General features: G+C 48.0%; 1 protein-coding gene across 2 annotated transcripts; it reads left to right on the top strand.

The window, feature by feature from the left end:
- The first annotated feature begins 516 nt into the window (after positions 1 to 516).
- On the top strand, positions 517 to 17,197 carry DIPK2B (divergent protein kinase domain 2B). 2 transcript variants are annotated; one of them, XM_027742034.2, is made up of 5 exons: positions 517 to 897; positions 5,943 to 6,207; positions 12,969 to 13,142; positions 14,856 to 15,144; positions 16,249 to 17,197. In XM_027742034.2, exons 1-5 carry the CDS (start codon positions 674 to 676, stop codon positions 16,587 to 16,589), a joined length of 1,293 nt encoding a protein of 430 aa, XP_027597835.2. In that variant the 5' UTR covers positions 517 to 673; the 3' UTR covers positions 16,590 to 17,197. The 2 variants fall into 2 exon arrangements, with proteins under 2 accessions (XP_027597835.2, XP_027597834.2); XM_027742033.2 differs by having other exon boundaries at positions 16,246 to 17,197.
- Positions 17,198 to 20,839: the final 3,642 nt, after the last annotated feature.

The raw sequence follows: 20,839 nt of genomic DNA, 5'->3' as shown, positions 1-20,839 counted from the left end.
AGGCTGTCCTGCTTTCTGTGGTATGAAACACTGTGGTGCAGTTGCTGCTAAACAATGGTATTCTCAAGAAAGAGAACAGCGATGATTCCACCTGACAGCCTTTTCAGGGCTTCTGAGAGAAGGGCAAACTGAACCAAGAAAGCATCCAAGAAGTCAAGCCGTGCCCCATCACGAATCTCCAGGAATAAAGCAACACCAAGGGTCTGGCTTCTGGTAAAATGTGCATTTCTGCCACGCTATTACTCCTTCCAGATCAGTTTTTACTATGTGTCCGGCACATGCCCTTTGCTCCAGCGACAGGATATCCTTCATTTGTCTGCAGCAAGTGCAGATGAGCACTCCTTCATGTTGTTTTCCAAGTCGGCTGATGGGAGGGGTCAGCAGGGGCCAAAGCAGCTGCACCAAGTAAAGGAAAGGTAACCATGGCAACCCAAGTTATCTGCATCCTCCATGTATTTCCTTCTCCCCACCCTACATAATATCTTTCCCACCCAAACCTCAAGCCAATAGAGCCGGTGACCAGCTGGCAGGATGGGGACTGCAGAGGGGTCTCCTGCACCCAGAGTGTCTTGCTGTGTCTCGGGGCTCGCCACTGCAGGCTGAAGTCATCAAAAAGAGACCGAAAGCATAGAGAGGGATAACTTGCAAAAGCCAGAGCTCTTCACTCCCGTAGATGGGGCGCTGGATATGTTGCCTTTGCTCCAGAGTTGCAGATCCATTGATGCTGCTCCTGGTTTTGGTTCTGAGCTGTAGCCCTTTCACAGCAGCAACAACTTCTCCATCTGTGCCCCACGTCAAACCCAGCTACAGTTTTGGCCGGACTTTCCTGGGACTTGATAAATGCAACGCCTGCATTGGGACATCCATATGCAAGAAGTTCTTTAAAGAAGAAATAAGGTCAGAAACTCAGCACAGTAATTTTTAAGGCATTCTGCATAATAATTTGAAAGTTACCTGTTAGAATTTCCAAATACTTTCATGAATGACAATGCAAAGAACAACTTTTGCCTTTACAGCGCTTAGTATTTTAATTAATGTGTATAAACTGCTCTTTTCTTTTAAAGCAATGCAAACATGATCATACTTCAGGCCTGAATTATAATTTGAAAGCAGGAGTAAAAGGTACAAATTTCTGCCTAGAGAGTGGCTCTAAAACAATTCAAGGCAGCGATGGGGGAAGGGAAGAGGGGAGGAAGAAGTCAGCTTGTTTAGATTTACTGGAAATATTTTATTATCAGCAACTGACTAAAGGCAAAGAGGGTTTAGCTTTGTATGCTCCAAACTGAGTATGTTAACTACAAACATATAAACACACTATATAGTTTTGTACCAGGTGCAACAACATGAATGTGCAGAATTTCACGTGCGTACTAACTAAGATCAAAAGCAATCTAAACCTGCCCGAGGCACGAGGACTTCTGCACATCAAGCTACCCACATGCTCAAAAATAGCTGTGGCTAAATTATTGGTGCACTTTGGGACGGTTTCTGTGAGAACTTGAAGGCAGAGACAGAAATTGCATCTGCCTCGATGATAGTGAGACATACCATTGTCCAAGTGGTCATCAGACCAATCCAATCAGTTTTAGGCTCAAAAACAGAGTGTGTCTGATGACAGCAAGGAAAATGTTGCCGGTTGTATTTGAGGAGAAAGTTAAAGGCAGTGCTTGGCAGAGGAAGGGTTTATTGGGTCTGATATGATTTATAGAGCCATATGCACTTTCTTTTATAGATATAAAAGCCCGAGGGAGAAGAAATTATGATAGTAAAATTGTATTTTTAATGCTATAATGTAAGTAGTATAGTATTAGACAAATCACCATTTTTATCTTAAACTATCCTATAAAACGTAGCATAGTAAAACTATAATGGTTTGTCTGGGATGGACTTGTAATACTGAACATCCATCCTTCCCTTACTGCTGCTGGGAAAAGGCAGCCTGTGGTCTTGCTAAGCCAGAGCACCCCTTTGCCATGGCACATCAGGGGGCCCAGCCCTGGATGGCTGGGAAAACCCTTTGGCTTTCCATGCCAGAGTGAGTACTAACCAAGGTGCAGAGGCACAAAGAAGGTCTGGGCCAGCAGTGCTGGAATTCTCCCAGCCCAGCCTGGACTGCTGTCCCAAAATGCAGGAGAGATTTGCGATCAGCATGCTCAGCTGGCTGACAGGGGCTGGCACGGGTCTGCGGGGGCTGGGGGTGAATTCGGGGTATGGGCTGCTCTGTATTTCATTCCCTGCAGCAGGATGGCACGGGAGCTGGCTCCTGCCCTGTGCCCCAACCTGCTGTGGATCCCTTTGCCACTCACCTGTGCAGGGTTTTTAGGTCCTGCTGCCAGGCACAAAGCACCTTCCACACGTGCAGCTCATCGCAGGTGCACCCGTTCGGTTACTCCCACCCAGTCACTTGGGAGGCTGGGGCCGTGCAGCTTCCTTCAGCCCTCCAAAAATAGTAGGAGCCCTCTGCAGCGAGCAACTGCCTCTGGCTGGCTGCTGGCCAGCTGCATGTGCACCGGGGGGTGGGGAAAAAGGTGCTACGTGAGCGAAGGCAGGAGGCCGCCGTGCTGGCTTTCCTCTGGGGGGGCGGTGGGAAAGGGGTGCAGTTGTGCAGAGGGTCCCTCAGGGGCCAGGAGTGCAGAGCCACAAACGTGACAGCATGATGCTTCTGCCTCAGGGAAGGTAGAAGGGCTTCCTAAGCCCTTCCTCTCCAGCCAGCCCGCAGCTGGCTCCCCACCAGCCGTGCAGAACGCAAATAAGCGATAACGTGCAGTTCTGCTCTGAGCACTTTGGAAGCTTAAAAATGTTCTCCTGAGCAGTCACTCAGCTTCAGGCTTTCCTTTGCAGGGGTAAAACTTGTTGTCCCGCTTGATTTCTTGAAAAACTAGGATTTTTTTGGCAAGTGGGAAGTTAAACAGGGGAAATTTCAGTGGCACCTGTGTTCTTTGATCCACCTTCATGTACCTTTTCACATGTTCACAAAGGTGGAGGGCACTTGGTGCTTCTCTCTGTTAATTCACATTAGAACATGCTTTATTAATTCTCCATCGTTTTTGGGAGCTGTGACGTGCTTTCACAGTAAGAAGATGTGGGTTTTGTTCCCAGAACGGCTGGTGACTCATCTTGTGCTCCAATGTTCTTTACTTCCCTTATCTTTGCCCAACTTTATCCATCTGTAAATGAGAACACCAAGCCTGACTACCAACTGTACCAAGAGCAGTGAAAGTTTTTGTAAAATACTAGACTTTCAAAACACTGCGAAACTGAGCTGACCAAAACTATTTGCAGACTTGTGCCGATGCTGGTGGTGAGCTTTGGCCAAAAATAATGGGAAAGAAGTCTGAAAAAGCTGGAATGCTTAGATTTGATAGGGTTTTATATAGCATTACTTTATTTTTTTGCTTCAAGACTTAAATAATGGGAAAGAAGTCTGAAAAAAGATGGAATGCTTAGATTTGATGGGGGTTTATATGGCATTTCTTAATTTTTTTGTTTTAAGACTTATTTTTTAAAAAATATAAAATTCCAAATGCAGGCAAAATTATTTTGGCTGAAACAAAATACTTCACTACATCCAGGAAAAAAAAAAAAAAGAAAAACAAGTTTGAATTTTTTCAGAATTTAATTCTGGATTGATCTAAAACCTGTAATCTGTGACTCACATATTCACACAGATCTTACTGAAAGTCTTAATTAAAGCACATTCAGGCCCTCAGCTAAAAGGCTTCATACGAGAAGTGAGTTGTTACAGCACAACTTGATGATGAATCTTGAAAGTATCTAACAAGTGTGCCAGGCCAGCGCTGTGCTGCCCAGAAATGATGCCAAATACAGACTTGCTGCAGCCCATGCCGGGTTCCCAGGCCTGTGTGGCTCTCCCCCAAGAGCTCTGCAGAGGAAGTCGCTCCATCCGCCCGCAAATTAATGCTCAGCCCTGGATTTCACACATCCATGAGCTGCTCGCACACGGGAGGCGGCACTTTCCTGCTATCTGCCTGACGTGAGCTCCCCTGAACACACAGGTTTGAGCCAAATCACAGGGTGTATTTGTGCTTAACTTAAAAATGAAAAAAAGAAAGAAAGAAAGAGAAACTCAGACCGTTGCCATCTCTTCCCTGGAGCGCCTGGCACACTGAGCCCGCTTTGCAGATTAGGCACTGGGAGGGGTCCTGATGCACAGCAAATCACAGTGAGGGGCAGCAATTCTTCTCTGCTCTTTAGTCCTAGCTCAAAACTAGACCAGAAAAACCCACCCAAACCCAAATAAAGCTTTTTTCTTCATGTCAGGTGCCGTAATCTTAGGGAAGCTTCAACTTCATATTGGGTAAAACACCCAAAGGACCGAAATACTGGAACCCACCAACCTGTTCACAGAAGGGGCCGAGCCTCCTCACTTCTGGCCAGCCTGCATCTCCATGGCAAATTTTGGAAAGGAGACACATGAATAGAGTTGAATGTTAAAGGAGGGCAAGCACCAGGGTTTTCCCCCTCCTGGGAACCCGTGTTTGCCCCAGAGCTGAGCTGCAGAGGATCTGTGGTGGAGAAGGGGAGTGAGGTGCTGCCTTCAAGAGGGATCTTGGGGAGGAGGTAGATCAACCTCTGATGCTGGTTTGCATCGCTGAGTCAGTTGTTTGCCTGAAATCAGAGAAAATTAATCCCCCCAAAAATTTCTCAGTGCCAATTTCCCATCTGGAAGTTGAAACGACAGACCAGCTTCAGCTTTCAGATTTGTTAACGTCTTTTCATCTCACTCCAGCTAGCTAATCCTGCAGGGAACCTCTTGCCTCTCCTGTGTCACTTCTGAGCTACCAGCTTAAATTTACGGTGAGAATAAACTAGGACGTGCTCCCTTATGCACTTGGGCAAGGAGCTTGGGACAGGAGGTTTCAGGGGCAGTGAATGCAGGACGTTGGCCAAACCAAAGGTCAGAGTTCAGCCTCTTTCCAAGAGCAGGTTACAGACACACTTACAGAGAAGGCACCACACTCCTCAGCTCTGGCATGTGCGACGTGTGTGTGGGCAGGGCTGAGGGGGCTGCTGAAACAAAAAAAAAAAATTACCTAATTACCCAGCCCATATGCTCCCCTCCTGTGCCTGTGTAGGGGGAGAAAATTAGTGCAAGATCTCCATGGCTACAGTGGTGCTGCACACCCAGGGCACACGTACTCCGTCCCCCCAGTGCACCCCAAACTCTGCTGCTGCTGGGGAGGTCATTCATGCCTCCTGCTAAAATACAATCAGCAGTGTTGGGGGAGACATGTCGACCCCAGTACTGAGTAAAGCCACCACCTAAAAAAGAAAGTTCATTTCGACATTCGCAAATACATTTATTGTCAGGAGATTTTATTGTCAGGAGGGTCACTTTAACTGTTGAGTACTCCTTTTTTGGGAGCCTATCTCTAGGATTAAGAAAATTTAAAAGCATAGGATTCTTTACAAAACAAAACCCTATGACCCTCTCCCTTTCCCCCCTCTCTCTACATGGCCCAAAAAACCCCATTTGGGTGTTTCACCCCTTAACCCTTTGGCCCTGCTCCTGACAAGGGATAGTGTCCATTACACAGTTTATGTGAGAAGCAAAGAAGGATATCTTTTCCAAAACATGTTTCCTCAGCTGATGGTTTCATCCTGCTTGCCTCACCCTGGTGTCCACCCACCCAGGGTCACTCAGCCTGGGTCACATGATGACCCTGAGATTAGCTCAGTTGGAGCTCGGTGCTGAAAACACCAAGTTCATGGGTTCAATCCCTGTATGGGCTATTCTCTCTAGGAGTTGGACTCGATGAACCTTGTGGGTCCCTCCAACTAGGAATATTCTCTGATTCTGTGATGGCAGAAAGCCCCTGGGGTCGGCACGAGGTGGAGAAACTCAGCGGGGCGGGCGCTGCGCGGGTGTCCGTGTGGCTTGTTAACCCGCTCTCCGTGGGGCTCTCGTTTTGGTTTGGCAGGTTTGACACCTGGCTTTCTTCTCATTTAAAGCTGCCCCCCAGCTACCTGCTCAGCTACTCGGGCAACTACACCGACGATGCCAAGAGCTGGCGGCTGGTCGACATCACCCGGCTGACCTCCAAGTACCAGCACGACCGGGCCGACAAGCGCATCTGCACCTCCCTGCTCAAGACCAAGACCTGCAGCCTGGAGCGTGCCCTGCGCCGCACACAGCGCTTCCAGAAGTGGCTGCGGGCCAAGCGCCTCACCCCCGACCTGGTCCAGGTCTGTGCCCCACGGCTCCTGCCCCCCCCCCACCAGCTGGGGGGAGCAGGGGTTGCCATGCAGTTTGGGGGGCGCGAAAAAGGGTCTGAAGGAGGCACGGCTGCAACTTGTTGGGTGGAGGGCGAGTTTGGGTGATGGTTGGCACTCTCCTTCCTGCTCAGTTGGTGGGGATGGGGCAGCCCTGTGTTCCCCATGCCACAGGGGAGAAGAAAAATGAGGCCCTGATGGAAAGAAAAGCCCAGGGAAACCACACCCAGGCACAGGTAAAGCCATGGCACTGCCTGGCCAGGGCTTGGGTGGGCTTGGACCCAGCAAGGAGAGCATCAGCTTTCCTTGTGGAAAGCCGTAGCATCCACTGGCTTCAGGCACAGGGATAATATAAAGCCACGCACACAAATACAGCAATGGCTCTGGTGGGGAAATTCCTGCCACTTTTTTTTATTTTCTGCTTTTCAATGATGTCTCAGCATTTTGGTTTGGGTTTGTTTTTTTTTTTGGTCATAAAGTTGCACCCAAAAAGGCAGCCCATGCCTTGAAAGTGATTTTGCTTTGGGCTGGGGACCAAGCCAGCATGGGCCCCCCGGAGCAGCACAGGCAGTCAGAGCCAGAGCCTCGATTACTCATCCTCCTGCCATCCATAGTAAATGACCTCAGGCACAAAGAAGCACACTGCCCTTTCTGTCACAGTCCTGGGGTGTCACAGGTGAAGCCAGGACAGGCACACCGTGTTGGGGGGTTGTTGCCACCAGGTAGGTGGGCAGCTATGGCACAGGGCATCCCCCTCACCCCATCAAAACAACAGCAAAACATTTCAATAACCACTGGAGAGGGGCAGGGAGGAGGTTTGATATACACTAAACAAGACCCTGAGAGGCAAAGAAGGATTATTCCAGTACTTCTTCCCCTTCCAAGAGAAAAGCGGCTGTGAAAAAGGGACTTAATTTTACTTTTAGTTGCTGCTTTAGTTTTTCCTCTTCTGCTGCCCTGTGGAGCACCACACTTGAAAAGGGAGATTGAGAGACTCCATTCAGCAGCCAGGGATGGTGCCTGGGCTGCACAGTTGGACTCACCCAAATCACTGACAGTCAGGCACAGCAGGTCCCCCTGAAGCCAGTACCATCCTGAGTGGCACATGCCTGACAGGGAAACATCTTTTTGGGTAAAAGCTACATTTTGCTTTGTCCAGTAACCTCGGGAGAGGCACTAGAGAGAAAAACTTGGTAAAAATCTGTGATAATCTCTAGCAGAGTGAATGAGCATTTTGGGGCAAACTGTGGTAATAAGTAGTGGACAGGTAGGGAAGATTTTGTGGTAAAATCTGAGGTAATCTGTACAGGAAAGAAAAGAACATTTTGAGGTAAAAATTGGGTAATCAGTAGTGGACAAGTAGGGAAAGTTTGGGGGGTAAAATCTGAGGTAATCTGCAAAGGGGAAAAAAAAGAACAATTTGAGGTAACAAGTAGTGGATAGGCAGGAAAATTTTGAGAGTAAACTTGAGGTAGTCTATAGGGCAGAGAATGAACATTTTGAGGTAAAAATGAGGTATTTTAGTGGAAATGCTGGGAAAATTTTTGGGGTAAAATCTGAGGTGATCTGTAGCAGAGAGAATGAACATCATGAAGTAAACTGAGGTAATTAGTAGTGCACGGGTACGGAAAATTGGGGGGTAAAATCTGTTTTAATCTCTAGGGGAGAGAATGAACATGCTGAGGTAAACTCACGTAATCAGTAGTGGACAGATTCCTATCACTCCCACTCAGAGCATCTCTCACTTGAGCTTGTGGGCCATGGGAAGGGACAACTCCTTGGGGCGGCAAGCAGCAACTTTCCAGGCACCTGCTGGCCATCACTGTCCCCCCTGGCAGCACTCCAGGGGGCTGCAGGAGGGCAAGTTGGGCTGCCAGGTCCTCCAGCCTCGCTGGAGTGTCCAGTGTGTTTGTGCAAAACTGGCCTGCCTCCCCCAGCAGCGCTGTATGAAAGGGAAGAAAAGATTAAAACTTCCATTTGCTGAGCTGGGTGAAAAAGTAACTGGAGAAATGTGGCTCTGTGGTATCTCAGATCTGCTGCAAAGTTAAATCACTAGCTGAGCCCAAATCCTTCTCCTTAAAAGGCTCTTCGTGTGCTATACAGTTTTCCCTACCCCGTCCTTTCTGAGTCTGAACTCCCAGCTGAGCTGGCTGGACTGCACACACACACACACACACACATATGGATGCACATGTCCATACACACATGCACACACACACATATGCTCGCATGGAGACTCTGGCTGGGGAGCCCTGACCTTGCACTTATCCAGTCTCTCCCAGGAGCTTGAATTTCCCTGTGCAGCAGCAGTGGGAAGCTGAGCTGGCTCCAGGGTCCCTCTGAAGTGAACTCGGTGTCAGCCGCTGGGGACATGCCCAGGGACAAACTCCCCGGGACATTTCAGCAAGCCCTGCAGCTTTTTAGTTGGAGAGGGCATGGGAGGCTGCAGGGAGGCCTAGACCTTTGCAAATCAGCCTCAGGATTGCTCTGCTCATGTTTTCGTGGTCCTTTGTTTCTGTTAATCAGCCAGAGAAACCTAAATTAGAATACAAATCCCTTCTAACAGAGTGCAGGTTTGAATACATGGAGAAGCACTGTGATCCAGAGGACCTGGGACCTTCTCCCCCACCTCCAAATTTCAGCAGCAAATCACTTTTTAAGATCAGGCATGCAAAATGGCTTCTGGTCTCACAGTGGTCTAAATTGAAAAGTGGCCAGTGGCAACAAAATTGCAGTCACACTGCCTGAGTGAGTTTGTACCCAAGACGCCCCCCAGCCACCACAGGTTGCAGTATGACCTCCCCAAACTGTCCGGCCCCATAGAGATGGGGATTCCCTTCCTCTCTGACCACCCCTCCTGTCCTCCTCCCATCGAAAAACCACAGGAGCACCTCTGCCTTCACCCCAGCCCAGCGCCACTGCCCCTCTGCAGTGTTTGCTGGGCAAATCCATGTTGGTAACCCAGCATGAGCCATCAGAGGGGTGTTTCTTGGGGGGTGCCATATGTCACTGCAAGTACTTACCTTCAGACTTGCTCTTATGGCTTTATTTCCTCCTGTCCCCCTTTTCAGAGATGTTAACAGCACATGGATCTCGATGCCTGACACGATGCCCACTCTGTCTCACAAAGCTGCAGTCACCCAGCGGTGTCTGCACTCCCCTCCCTGCAGTTTATCTTATATAGCAGTCACTGAGGAAAGCTAATGGGCTCAGGTAATTTTGTCTTATAGACACAGAATTGTGACAGACCATAACGTGCTTGAATCAAAATGACAGACCATGAAGTAATGTTTCCCCACTTTACGCTGCCTGCCCTGCCTGACCCAGCCATCAGCCGAGCTGCCTGCCATGGTGATTATTTCACCCGCCACAATGAAGATCTTTATTGGATGCAGCAAAGTCTTCAGTCTTAAAATCCAGCCTGCTTCAGAGATGAGCAGGATTTAACAGGGGCTCAGCCTCCACGGCAAACCCAGCCACCCACTGCTTCGCCCAGGAGCTCATCACCTCAAACTGTGCTGCATGCTTTTCCTGTTGGAGGGGAAGAGCAACAGCAAAGCAGGTTAGTTTCAGCACAGATCGCCCACCGGGCAAATTTACAACTCTGTCTACAAAGCACAGCCTGGAAAATGCTGAAGGCAGACAGAGGAAAGCAGTACTGGGGTGAAAAGCCATCATTTGGAATCCCTCTCTCCAGACTGTTTGAAACTACTGACCAGCATCTCTGCCTGTCCTCAGCAGATGTGCCAGCATGCTGGTTATTTGGCCTCTGAGTGCCGTACATGTTGCTTTGCTTGCTGCACATGGGCAGCAGCTCACTCCTCTGTCAGCTAGTCCATCCTGGAGAAGGATGGGCTCTATGGGGCTCCCAGAGCTGCCTCCCAGACCTGCTGCCCTCTTTGACCTGGTACCTCATCATCAGACATGTTTTGTTAAACCTGCTGGCAGTGGGGATGAGCCCCATAGCTTCTCAGGGCATCCTTACTTTCTTTCTTTTGGGAGTGAAGGAGACCCCTGGATTCACATGGCCAGGATCTCTGAGAGCTTTGACTCCTACCTCCAAGTGTTCCCTTGTGGAGCCCACCCTAAAGGTGGTCATTTGGTGAAGCTGCACCCAGGCGGCAGCACATTGGGGCAGGAGGCAGCTGTGCTCCTGGTCTGTGCCATCCCTCCTTGGGCTGGCTGAAGAGAAAACAGAGCCAGGAGATGTTGTCTTCCAGAGGTTGTCTTTATGTCAGAGTGAATTCTGGGTGCGTCTGCTCCACATATGCATATGTATGCACACACTGGGTTTAAATTGCATCATGTACTGTGCAGTAGGGGGAAGAAAATCACAGCTGACTGCAGGTAGGCTTTGCAGAAACTGCTCATTATCAGATATAGAAATGTAGGTATTTAGTCAAAGTAAATAAGAAGCTTTCTAAATCAATCACAAACAATACATCAGGCTGTCTGTCAGGTCTTATTCTCTGGCGTGATAAGACACTGCAAAGGACAGAAGATGTTCGCAGATAAATCCGTATCTCCAGTGCTTCCAGTACGTGTTCTTCGTATTTTTCTTCCACTGACAATTTTTGTCTGACAATTTTACAGTTCCAGCTCCTTTTCTGCTGTAGGGATGTTTCCATCAGTCTGCAGGAAGGGGAGACCCCACTCCACTGAAGCAATCGAGGAGGTGCTGAGCTTTCACTGCTGACTGTCTCAGCCGAAATCAAAAGGCCCCGTTGTCCAGTTTTTGTGAATCAGGACTTCGTTAAACTATAGAAATCTGCACCAAGGGTTGATACAAAGGTGGCAGCACCCAGCCCTGCTCTTCTGCTCCCCCACTGCCACTGGTGTGCCTGAAATAATTCCTCAGGAAACCAGCAGCCATGAGCACTGTGCGCAGCGTGTGTCCACATCTCCGTTAAGAGGATGAGCTCTGACCCTGGAAAAATCCTAATTATACCTTTCATGCCTTCCCTGTCACTGTGATTTCTGTTCCTACTGTGTAATCTTCAGTGTCTCGGCTTTTGCGTTACAAACTCCTGGAGGCAGCAAGGCTTTCTAACTTTGGCTGCAAATATTTGCATACACACTGAGCTGCAAGAGACTTTCTCCATCATTTATCTCTTACTTAACATAGTTCTGTTCTGCTCATTTTTTCTCACTTCTCCAAAGGGAAAGAGACAGAGTCAGCCACAATCTCCCTGCAAGTGCTGCAAGACAGAAACCCATAACCAACCCACCCCTCCTTCTGTGGTTTTAGGCAATTAATTGAGAAACTATTTCCTTGATAAGGCCACACCAGAGGAGAGGGGTGTAACTAGAACTGGGGAGAATTATTTTTTACAAATGTTCTATTCTTTTTTGGGGAAAAAGGGTTCTTTGGTTGATGTGAAACAACCACACTTCAGGTGGGGTTGAGTTTCTCAGGTAGTTTTGACCAGCTATTGGCATTCAGGGCTTGTTCTGTGCAACTGATGGCCAAGGAAGGCATGGTTGGGACCTCACTGAGGCCAGCAGGGATACAGAGGAGAAGACACAGGACATCCAGTTCCCCTTTCCACTTCCAGCTGGGAAAATGTCATGGTCCTTCTTTCCATGTTTCTTTATTTCTTTGTTGTGGCTGGATAATAAAGTGGTTTATGCCAAATGAACAGCTCGCACAGGAAGGGCTGAGAGGGACCTACCTCAGAGATACCAAATGACTCGGGGAGATGCTGAGTCAAATCTTTGCTCTCAGCATGAAGGATGGCAGGGAGCAACGTGAGCTCCAGTGCCCTTTCATCTGAAAAACATCTCCCAGCCATCAAATCGTAAAGAAAATCCAAAAGGGTATATTTGGCTACTGGGATCATTTTTAATAAAAGGGCTTAAAAAAACCCTGATTCCTTTCCCTAGCAGAGGCATGGCAGGGCAGTGCTTCTGTGCCACTGCCTCCATACATCCACTCCGCTTGGTTGTTAAGGAAGACCAGCTTAAAAAAAAAAAAAAAAAAGTAATTTTTGACTATGGAAGTATGAATTTCCATGCCATTTATCCCAGCCATTGATTGCTTGTGGAATTTTACAAGCCAAACCTCCAATTCTGAATGGTGAAATACAGTAATAATTGACTCCATTAGCCCAATGGTTCTCTATTTGTTGCTGGTATTTACAAAAAATACACGCAGTCTATTCAAATTTGGTTTTGCTAGTTAACATGGGAGTTTATCAGAGAGAGAATGTATCCTGTGCTTGTACTCACAGAGTGTTTATTTACACTTTTGAAGCATGTTTACTGACCTTAGCTAATAGTATTTCCAAGAAAGCTGCTCACAGGTTAAGCAAATAGTGAAGCGATCTGAAGATTATTTAATGAGGGAAGTGACTCACTGTTTTAACAACAGGAGGGCCTCCACCAGGGAGCTGGGATGCCAGGGCTGGAAACCCAGGCAGAGGGAGGAGGCCTGCAGTGTGGACACACGTGGTGCTTTCAGTCAGGGGAATACGAGGTTTGCAGTGTCCATGGCTGTGCCGTGAAGACTGGGAGCCATTCTGGAAACCTGAGTTGTTAACAGGCATTTTTGGATGGCACGGGTCTTTTCCCAGGAGGGGTTTGCTGTTGAGATCCACCCGTGTGCCCACACCCTTCGGAGTTGTGCCGCAGCGGGCAGAGCACAGAGGTGCCTGTACCCCCAGCGTGGTCCAAGCACATTGCAACATCTCAGGCTGGAAAATAGACATCTTTGCCGTGTTTTCCCCTCTCACCAGGGCCTGTCCAGCCCAATGCTGCGTTGCCCATCCCAGAGACTCCTGGACAGGATAGTGCGGCGCTACGCCGAGGTACCGGACGCTGGCAGCATCTACATGGACCATCTCACTGACCGGGACAAGCTACGCCTGCTGTACACGCTGGCAGTGAATTCACACCCCATATTGTTACAGGTATGTACCACCCTGCCCCAGCTTGGAACACCACCCCACAAGCCCTCACAAGCAAATCCTCCCACGAGATGTGCGCCAGCCCCCAGCTGCAGAGGAGTCCCAGCCCTAGCCTTTGGGCCACTCTCTGGCCTCCACAAAGTGTATTTCTTCTATGGGGTTGGATGGCTGAAGCCAAGCAGGCTCCTGCAGTGTTCCTTGCATCAGCCCATGAAGCTGTGGAGAGATGGGAATGCCCAAGTCCTTAAATAAATCAGAAGCCAGGCAGGTATTGCAGTAGCGACTGTGAAAGCCAGGGTTTTACACATCCCTGATACTTCACAGTGTTAAGTTTGCATTGCTAATGTATTACTTAAAATTACAGTCTGTTTATGAAAGGGAAAGAGCATGCTTTAGAGTGGGAGGATCAAGATGCAGCATGGATGTTGAACATGGACTTGGGGAGCACTGACTTCCCATGTTCCGTGTGCCAGTGCTGTGTTTTCCATTTGCATGCCCCTGGGACTAGCTCCATGGCAAACTGCAGCTTTGCAGAAGTGTTGAGTGGAATCCCAAATACAACTGAACTCTGGATGTGAAGGTAGTGGTCTGGGACATCTCACACCCCTCCCCTGTTCCCTGGCTGATGTACCTGGCAAGTGGCTTCTCTCTTTCCTTATATCTCCGAGGGAGTATCCTCACCTTTCCCCACACCAGCACACTTTTAGTCCTCACTGTTGTTTCTTGCAACCCTTCACAATTTCATGAAGAGCAGAGGCAGTGGCAGCATCATCTGTCTCTGGCCCCAGGTCATCACCGCCCTCAGCAGCACATGCAGCTCTACCCTCTCCCAGGGAGGGGAAATGGTGCTCATGTTCCAGGAGGCTCCTGGGGATCATTCAGTCACCCCAGCCATGGCTCACTGGGACCTGAGGCTGTGGCTCTTAGCACTCTAAAGATATGGGAATGCAGCTTAAAAAGGTGAAAAAAATATGCCAAAGAATGGCTTGATTTTACGTGGGTACCCAAAATACCTTCACAGCAGAAGGGAGAAGCAACCTTAAACATGAAACTGGACAAGTTCATAATGCCTTGGCAGAGCCCTGGGCACTGGGTAGATGGATAAGTCATAATGTAAATGACAGAGAGCTTTGTGTTGGCACAGTTCAGCAGTCATATGGTTTAGTTTCCACCAGGGATAACTGCATGAGCTGCAGGGATGCAGGGAGCCCAGCCCAGGTGTCCCCACCATAGCAAACACCCAGCATTTCTGTTCCTGAGACTGCAAAGTCTCCTGCAAAAGAGCCAGGCAGTTCTTACAAATTAGCAAAAACTGCTTTAGCCCCACCTCACCTCCGAGCCATGACTTCAGCTACACAGTGTTCATGAGGGACCCATAAAAGACATCTAAAATTAGATGTTCTGTGGCTAAAATTTTAATGATTTTGAAACCCATTATTATCTTGGACTTTCCAGTTAGTTTCCCTGGTAGAATAAGTCCTGAAATGTCAGATTCTTCCTTCATTACAAAAAAAAGACCAAAAAGAAAAGGGAAATAAAAGCATTATAACTACTCCAGGATGGAGCAGCACCTTTCCCAGATGGTGGGGCAGGATGGGGTGAGGAAGGGTTTCAGGCTGGTTTAGAGACCAAAGCACTGGAGGGAGGTGGGTCCATGGGCAGAGCACAGCAGCCAGAAGACAGGGACAATCCCTGCATTCCTTCTCTCCCTGGCAGATCTTCCCCGACGTGGAGGGGTGGCCCTTCCCACGGTACCTGGGCTCCTGCGGGAGGCTGGTGGTCAGCGCCAGCACCCAACCCCTGCGCGACTTCTACAGCGCGGCCCCCGAGGTGGCCGCCGACCTGGCCCTGCAGCTCCTCGCCGTGCTCCGCTCCATGGGCACCAACGACCTCAACTACTTCTTCTACTTCACCCACGTGGACGCTGGCACCTTTGGCGTGTTCAGCAACGGGCATCTGTTCATCCGGGATGCCAGCACGCTGGGGATCATCGACAAGGAGGAAGGTACTCAGCAGGCGCCGTGGCCGCGCGTCTGTCGCCGGAGGGCTTAGCGAGCAAATCTGTCACCTGCTACGTTCAGCTCCGCTGCTGGGTTGGGGTTCTTTTTAATAACTTAAATAATGAAAAGTTTACCAACAGCAGATCCTGCCATCCCGGCTCTGAGTCGGGAAGGCGACAGGTATTTCGCTTGTGCAGTCAGTGATTTGGTGACTGCCCCCCCCCCCGTAGCTGGCAGCAGTTTTCAGTGCACACAGTGCTCAACACTTTCATTTGAATTTTTCCTAAATCAACCCTTTTAAAACTTTTGCCACACAAATGTCAGTATTTGCAAGTAGAAATTTCATAATTTCATTTCTTTTAAGTATTGGGTCCAATTGGACTCATTTTATGTGAACTTATCACATTAATAATGGTTATTATTATTATTATAACAGCAAAATCCCCCTTTTGTCATTTTTACATAAAATCAAGGGTTACTAAGCATTATTATTCATTGTTTACAGGTTATGTTGATCTAATCCACAAAGTAGAGCTAGTCAAAGACACTTCTTCCAATAATTTAACAGTTTAATTTTGAATGTTCAATTTTTCAAAAGGCCTTTCCTCAGCTCACACATTCAGCTGAGCTGATCTCAAATATTCAGAAGCAGCTGTCAGAAAATTTTCCACTGGGTTTCCTATTCTTGTCCCAACAGCTATTACTGTTAACTCGATTCCAGCTGGATGAGGTGTTGTTGCAAGCTAATGATTTGGGTAACATAGGAAAAATTATGGGTCTGCTTATTTGTGGCAGTTTTTGTAGGAACTCCACATTTCAGGTTTGTACTCCAGTTCTCATTTTTTCTGCATCAGTTTGACTTGACAGACTCCTCTCCAATTCCTCCGTCAGGCAGTTCTGCAGAGCTCTGTCATTCAGAAAAATATACATATTTCAGGAGTGAGAAAGTTGGCCCATATACAGCTACAGCACAGAGTAATTTGTGGTGAAAGGTGCCCACATCCTTTAGATAACAACAAACCCTGTGTTAGTACAGAGGAGCGAACATCTGTGATTATCCAGGAGCTCACTACCATGTTTCTAACAACTGGTTTAATTGTCTCCAGCAGGGAGCCAGCTGATCGATGGCCAGCAGGAGCACAAAGATATATTTAGCTGTTTGACTGTGGACTGCCAGTCTGCGTTCGTGTCCTGTGACTCCATCAGGGAGAAGCACAGCCTCGTCATGGTGTGTCAAGAGCTTTTGCCTAAGCTCCTGAAGGGGAAATTCCTGCAGCCCGTGCAGGAGAAGATAGACAGCTTCCTCCAGCACTGTGCCAGCGGCCTCACCGACGACCAGGGTGTCAATGAGGCCATTGCCAAGCTGGCGGAGATCCTGAAACCTCTGCGGTCCTGCGATTCCCGCTTCGCCTACCGCTACCCTGACTGCAAGTACAGCGACAAGTACTGATGGAGTGGGAGCCCCCGGGGAGGACTGGGGCAGTGTCAGCCCCCTGCCAGTGTGGGAAGCGAGAAGGAACCAGGGTAGATGCAAAGAGCTGCACCAAATCTGGGGCTTTCTCATCCAGACGGAGGAGGAGGGAGCAGAGCGCACAGGATTTATTGTTCATCTCCCAGAGATGCATTTATTAACGTGGGATATTAGGCATGATGTATGGTTTATGGATTATTAACATTATCATGAGTGACAGGGGCTACAGGATTAATAAATCTCATTCACGTATTTTGGCCTTGGAAGAGTTTTCCATCCCTCTGAAGGCAGGATGCTCACAACTATCTAGATAGAGGAGCTCTACTACCAAGGAAGCCTTTCTGATTGAAATGCTTTATACACAATGTGGGATGGATGGAAGCATTTAAGACTTTCCCTATGGCTATTCTTAATTTGCTAAAAATCATAGATAAACTGAACCACGGGATCAGTTCTGTACCATCACCCATCACAGATTACTTTCATAAAATATTTAAATTTTATTTCTTTTATTTTCTTTTATGGGTCCTCCCATGTCTCTTGAGATTTAATTTCTCTAATCCCCAAATATAATTACTTCTACTCTTTCCCAAGTTGATGGGCAGTAATTGGAGACTAATATGGGGTTTTGGTTTAAGATCTGAAAAAAAAAAAAATCAGCTCTGGGATATGATTGTTCAGCAGATACTTTCACATTTTTCTCCCTAAAGAAAAGTGGAGGCACCATTTGCACGAAACCATTCAGATGGGAAAATTGCCTTAAGAGGAGAAACAACACAGGCAGAGGATGAGACATTGGTTTACACGGAGTCCAACAAGACTTGCTGAACACTCAGTACTCCAGTGTACATGACTGGGAACCCCTCAAGAGCTCAGGGGGTCTAAATTCTGACCAGTAAGTACAGCCATCCTCATTCATTTGCCTTTCAAAGGAGAAACTGGTAAGTCAGTCCCCAAAGGAGTGAGTCAGGCACTTAAAATTTGGAGTGGTGGACTTCTTTCACAGCAGTGGCCAACCCAGGGTTAGATACAGGTGCCTCATTTTGTGGTAGAAGGTTGCAAAAGTGGCAAACCACAACATTCTCTCCCAGAATCTGCCAGTCCCCGTCACGTGAGCTCCCCGTGGGGTGTCAGAGGCCCACACAAAACCTTCCCTGATGTCTAGGGGTCTGCCAGACCTCACCTGGTTTTGGGCCTTCATCTTGGGATCCAGGTGTGCAGGAGTCACGAAGCAAATTTGACTGAGTTGTGTAAGAAACTGGGCTTTCGGGATCACCCACAAGTATTTTCATCATGGAAAGAGCCTTCCTCTAGCTATGGTTTGAGAAAGAAATCAGCAACAGCATAAATGCAGGAAAAGATGTGAGTCATTTGCATTGCCAGTCGTTGTACTGAGTTGTGTTATACAGAGCAAGAATGCAAGTCAAGATTATGTGTTGGCTGTGGAGCCAAAGCATCCAGGATGGGGTTCAAGTCAGGGGTGGCTGAAGGTTGACAAGACAGGTTGGACATTCTAAACCACACGCACAAGCCTGATACTGGGAAAATCTGGCCCAGGACATTTATTTTGCCTTTCCTCCTGGCATAAAGTATCAAGTGCACCTTTTACCTCTCAAGATGTAGAAACATTGAAAATAATTTGTAGGTAAATTTAGCTGCAGGCCCAGATGGTCAGACAGCAAAAATGTTTAAATATACAGCCTCAGCTACGGCTGCAGCCCTCTTTCTTGGTTTCAGTCTATTTCTACATCATGGCTCTCTTCCAAAAAGAAAAACATGTCCTTCACTGAGATCCATAAGGCTGTCTAACAATCTGTTTTCATCAGTTTTTCTTGAATCTGTCTGCATCTCCAATCTCTTGGCGTGTGGTTTTACCTGATAGCTGATGATCAGGTAAAGATCTGGCCTGGTCCACCCATGTTCCAGCAGAGGTGATTTGCAAGCCATGGGTCTGCAGAGATGTCTTTGCAGCTGCTCCATGGCTCAGGCTGTCCTCTGATTCAGTGCTCTCCGGTTTAGCAATGGTTTGACTCGCCCTGTAAGGAGGAGAAGCCCTTGCAACAGGGTTCCACTCTGGGTTCACTGCTCTTCCATGTGTCCTGGGTATTTTTCTTTTCACCACACACATTTTCCTATTGGGAATGAGCTGTTCATCTGCTGTATGGCTCTGTTCAAAGTGTCTCCTGGGCAGGAGAACACCTCTCTGCTACCAAACCAGCCCAGGTAAACACAGAGGGGATGTGTGTGCTCAGCACCTTAGAGAACGGCAGGAGCAAGCTCAGATCCCTCAGGCCTAGTCCAGCACTGGGAAAAAGGACTAAGAGGTGTCATATGGGCTTCACTGGGCCCAAGTAACTCATGATCCAACAGAGTTGGGATTAAGAACTAGAGGAGTGGTGGTTTTTGCTTTGCTGCTTGGACTCAGCTGGTAAGGCTGCAGCAGAAGCCTTGAGGCACGTAGCATCTATTTTTACAGGGCTTGATTCAAAGTTGTTAAAGCTGAGAGGAGTCTCCCCACTGCTTTAAATAGACCTAGATATGAATTTAAATTAAAAAAAAAATCCATGATTAAAAATAACGAAATCATGGATTTGCAAATTATTAAAGCGTTGGGAGTTGTGTTCACCACCAGTTTCCCTTCAGACATTGATTACAGGGGCCAAGCTCATGTAAGACTGTGACTAATATGCCAACCATAAAATCAGTCCATGGCTCAGAGAACAATAATTTTCCTAAACTAAATCTCATTTCCCTATATTTCTCTGGCCTTTTCTTTTTTTTTTTTGCATCGCCAATTTTTACTCTTAATATTTTCCTCTTTCTTGGCAGTCAGGCCCTGGAATCGGCGCCCACCCTGTCTGCCAGCTCCAGTCAAGCCTTCAAATCCTAGTAGGCCAAGCTCCAAAAGGATGTGAAATTAACTTATAAATGGCAATTATTTAAAACCTAATCCTTCCCAAAAGAACTCTCGAGCAATTTTTTCCTCTCTGCATTCAAGTTATTTCTGACAGTGGCTTTGTGTGAGCCTTTGCAAACTGTTCCTGGTAACAGCTTAAGCCATTTTCACAGCAGAACAGGAATGGCAGGAGAGGTCTTCCACCAGTCTCACAATCACCTCCTTTGTCTGTGGGTAGTTTGCCTTTATGACCAGCTGTTTATCAGGCGTCTGTCTTACTGCCACCTATCCCACATATTTTTGAAGTTTTTCTGTCAAGAGGTTTGTAAAACTGTATTTTCTGCCATATTTTGACTAGGAGCATGTTTTAACACTGTAATTTCTCAGGGGGTGGGGGCTGTGTATGGGCAGCCCATAGCAAATGACAGTCCCAGTTTCACTCAGCACAAATTCACTGCTCCTCTAAGTCAGCACCTTCACACGTGTGTGGTGCTCACACTGCTGCCCCTGCCCAGCACAACCCCTTGGGAGGGAATGGCAGCCAGTGGTTTATCTAGTGGGTGGCATCCCTGCCCATGGCTGGGCATTGGAATTAGGTGTCTTCAAGGTCCCTTCCAACCTATACCTTTCTATGATTCTGAGATTTTTCATGCTCTCCTCCCACCAAAGCAGCATTGGCTGAAGCAACTCCTCACCACAGAAAGCCGAAGATTGGTAAAATCTGGTTCCCTTCCATGAGCAATGCACCCAGTGCCTATTCACTGCACCCTTGTGTGTGTTCAGCCACCCACTTACTCAGATGTGGCTGATGCACAGAGGAAATGGCACCAAGACAGAGCCTCTGAAGTGGCCTTGTGCTCCCAAACTTCACAAGAACATTTGTGCCCCCTGAGCCTGAGCTGTTCTGACTCCTCTTGGCACTTCCCAGCTGCTGCATGTCCAAAGAGAAAGGGGAGTCTGTTCTCTGTATTGCTGGGAAAACCCACACAGGTATTTGAAGTCAAAGTGCCTGGTAACATGTAGAGCACCTCAAAATCCTCTATCAGGGGTATATAATTCTATCAGGTTTCATTACAACCAGCCCTGGGGGGTTAGAGATCCAGATTTCCCGCTCCACAGCTTTTGTGGGTGCCTGACAGAGTTCAAGAAGCACTTGGACAATGCTCTCAGGCACATGGTGTGACTCTTGGGGATGGTCCTGTGCAGGACTAAGGGCTGGACTCGGTGATCCTTGTGGGTCTCTTCCAACTCAGCACGTTCTGTGATTCTGCGATAATTTCTTGCCCCACTTTGCACCCACCCCCACGCCTCCACCCCCTGATGGCTCCCAGCT

Source organism: Pipra filicauda, unplaced genomic scaffold (assembly GCF_003945595.2).
Source record: "Pipra filicauda isolate LSUMZ 115617 unplaced genomic scaffold, ASM394559v2 scaffold18_size4552066_pilon, whole genome shotgun sequence".
NCBI classification, from domain to species: Eukaryota; Metazoa; Chordata; class Aves; order Passeriformes; family Pipridae; genus Pipra; species Pipra filicauda.
The sequence above is the reverse complement of the archived record's forward strand: the minus strand, read 5'-3'. Positions and strand labels throughout refer to the sequence as shown.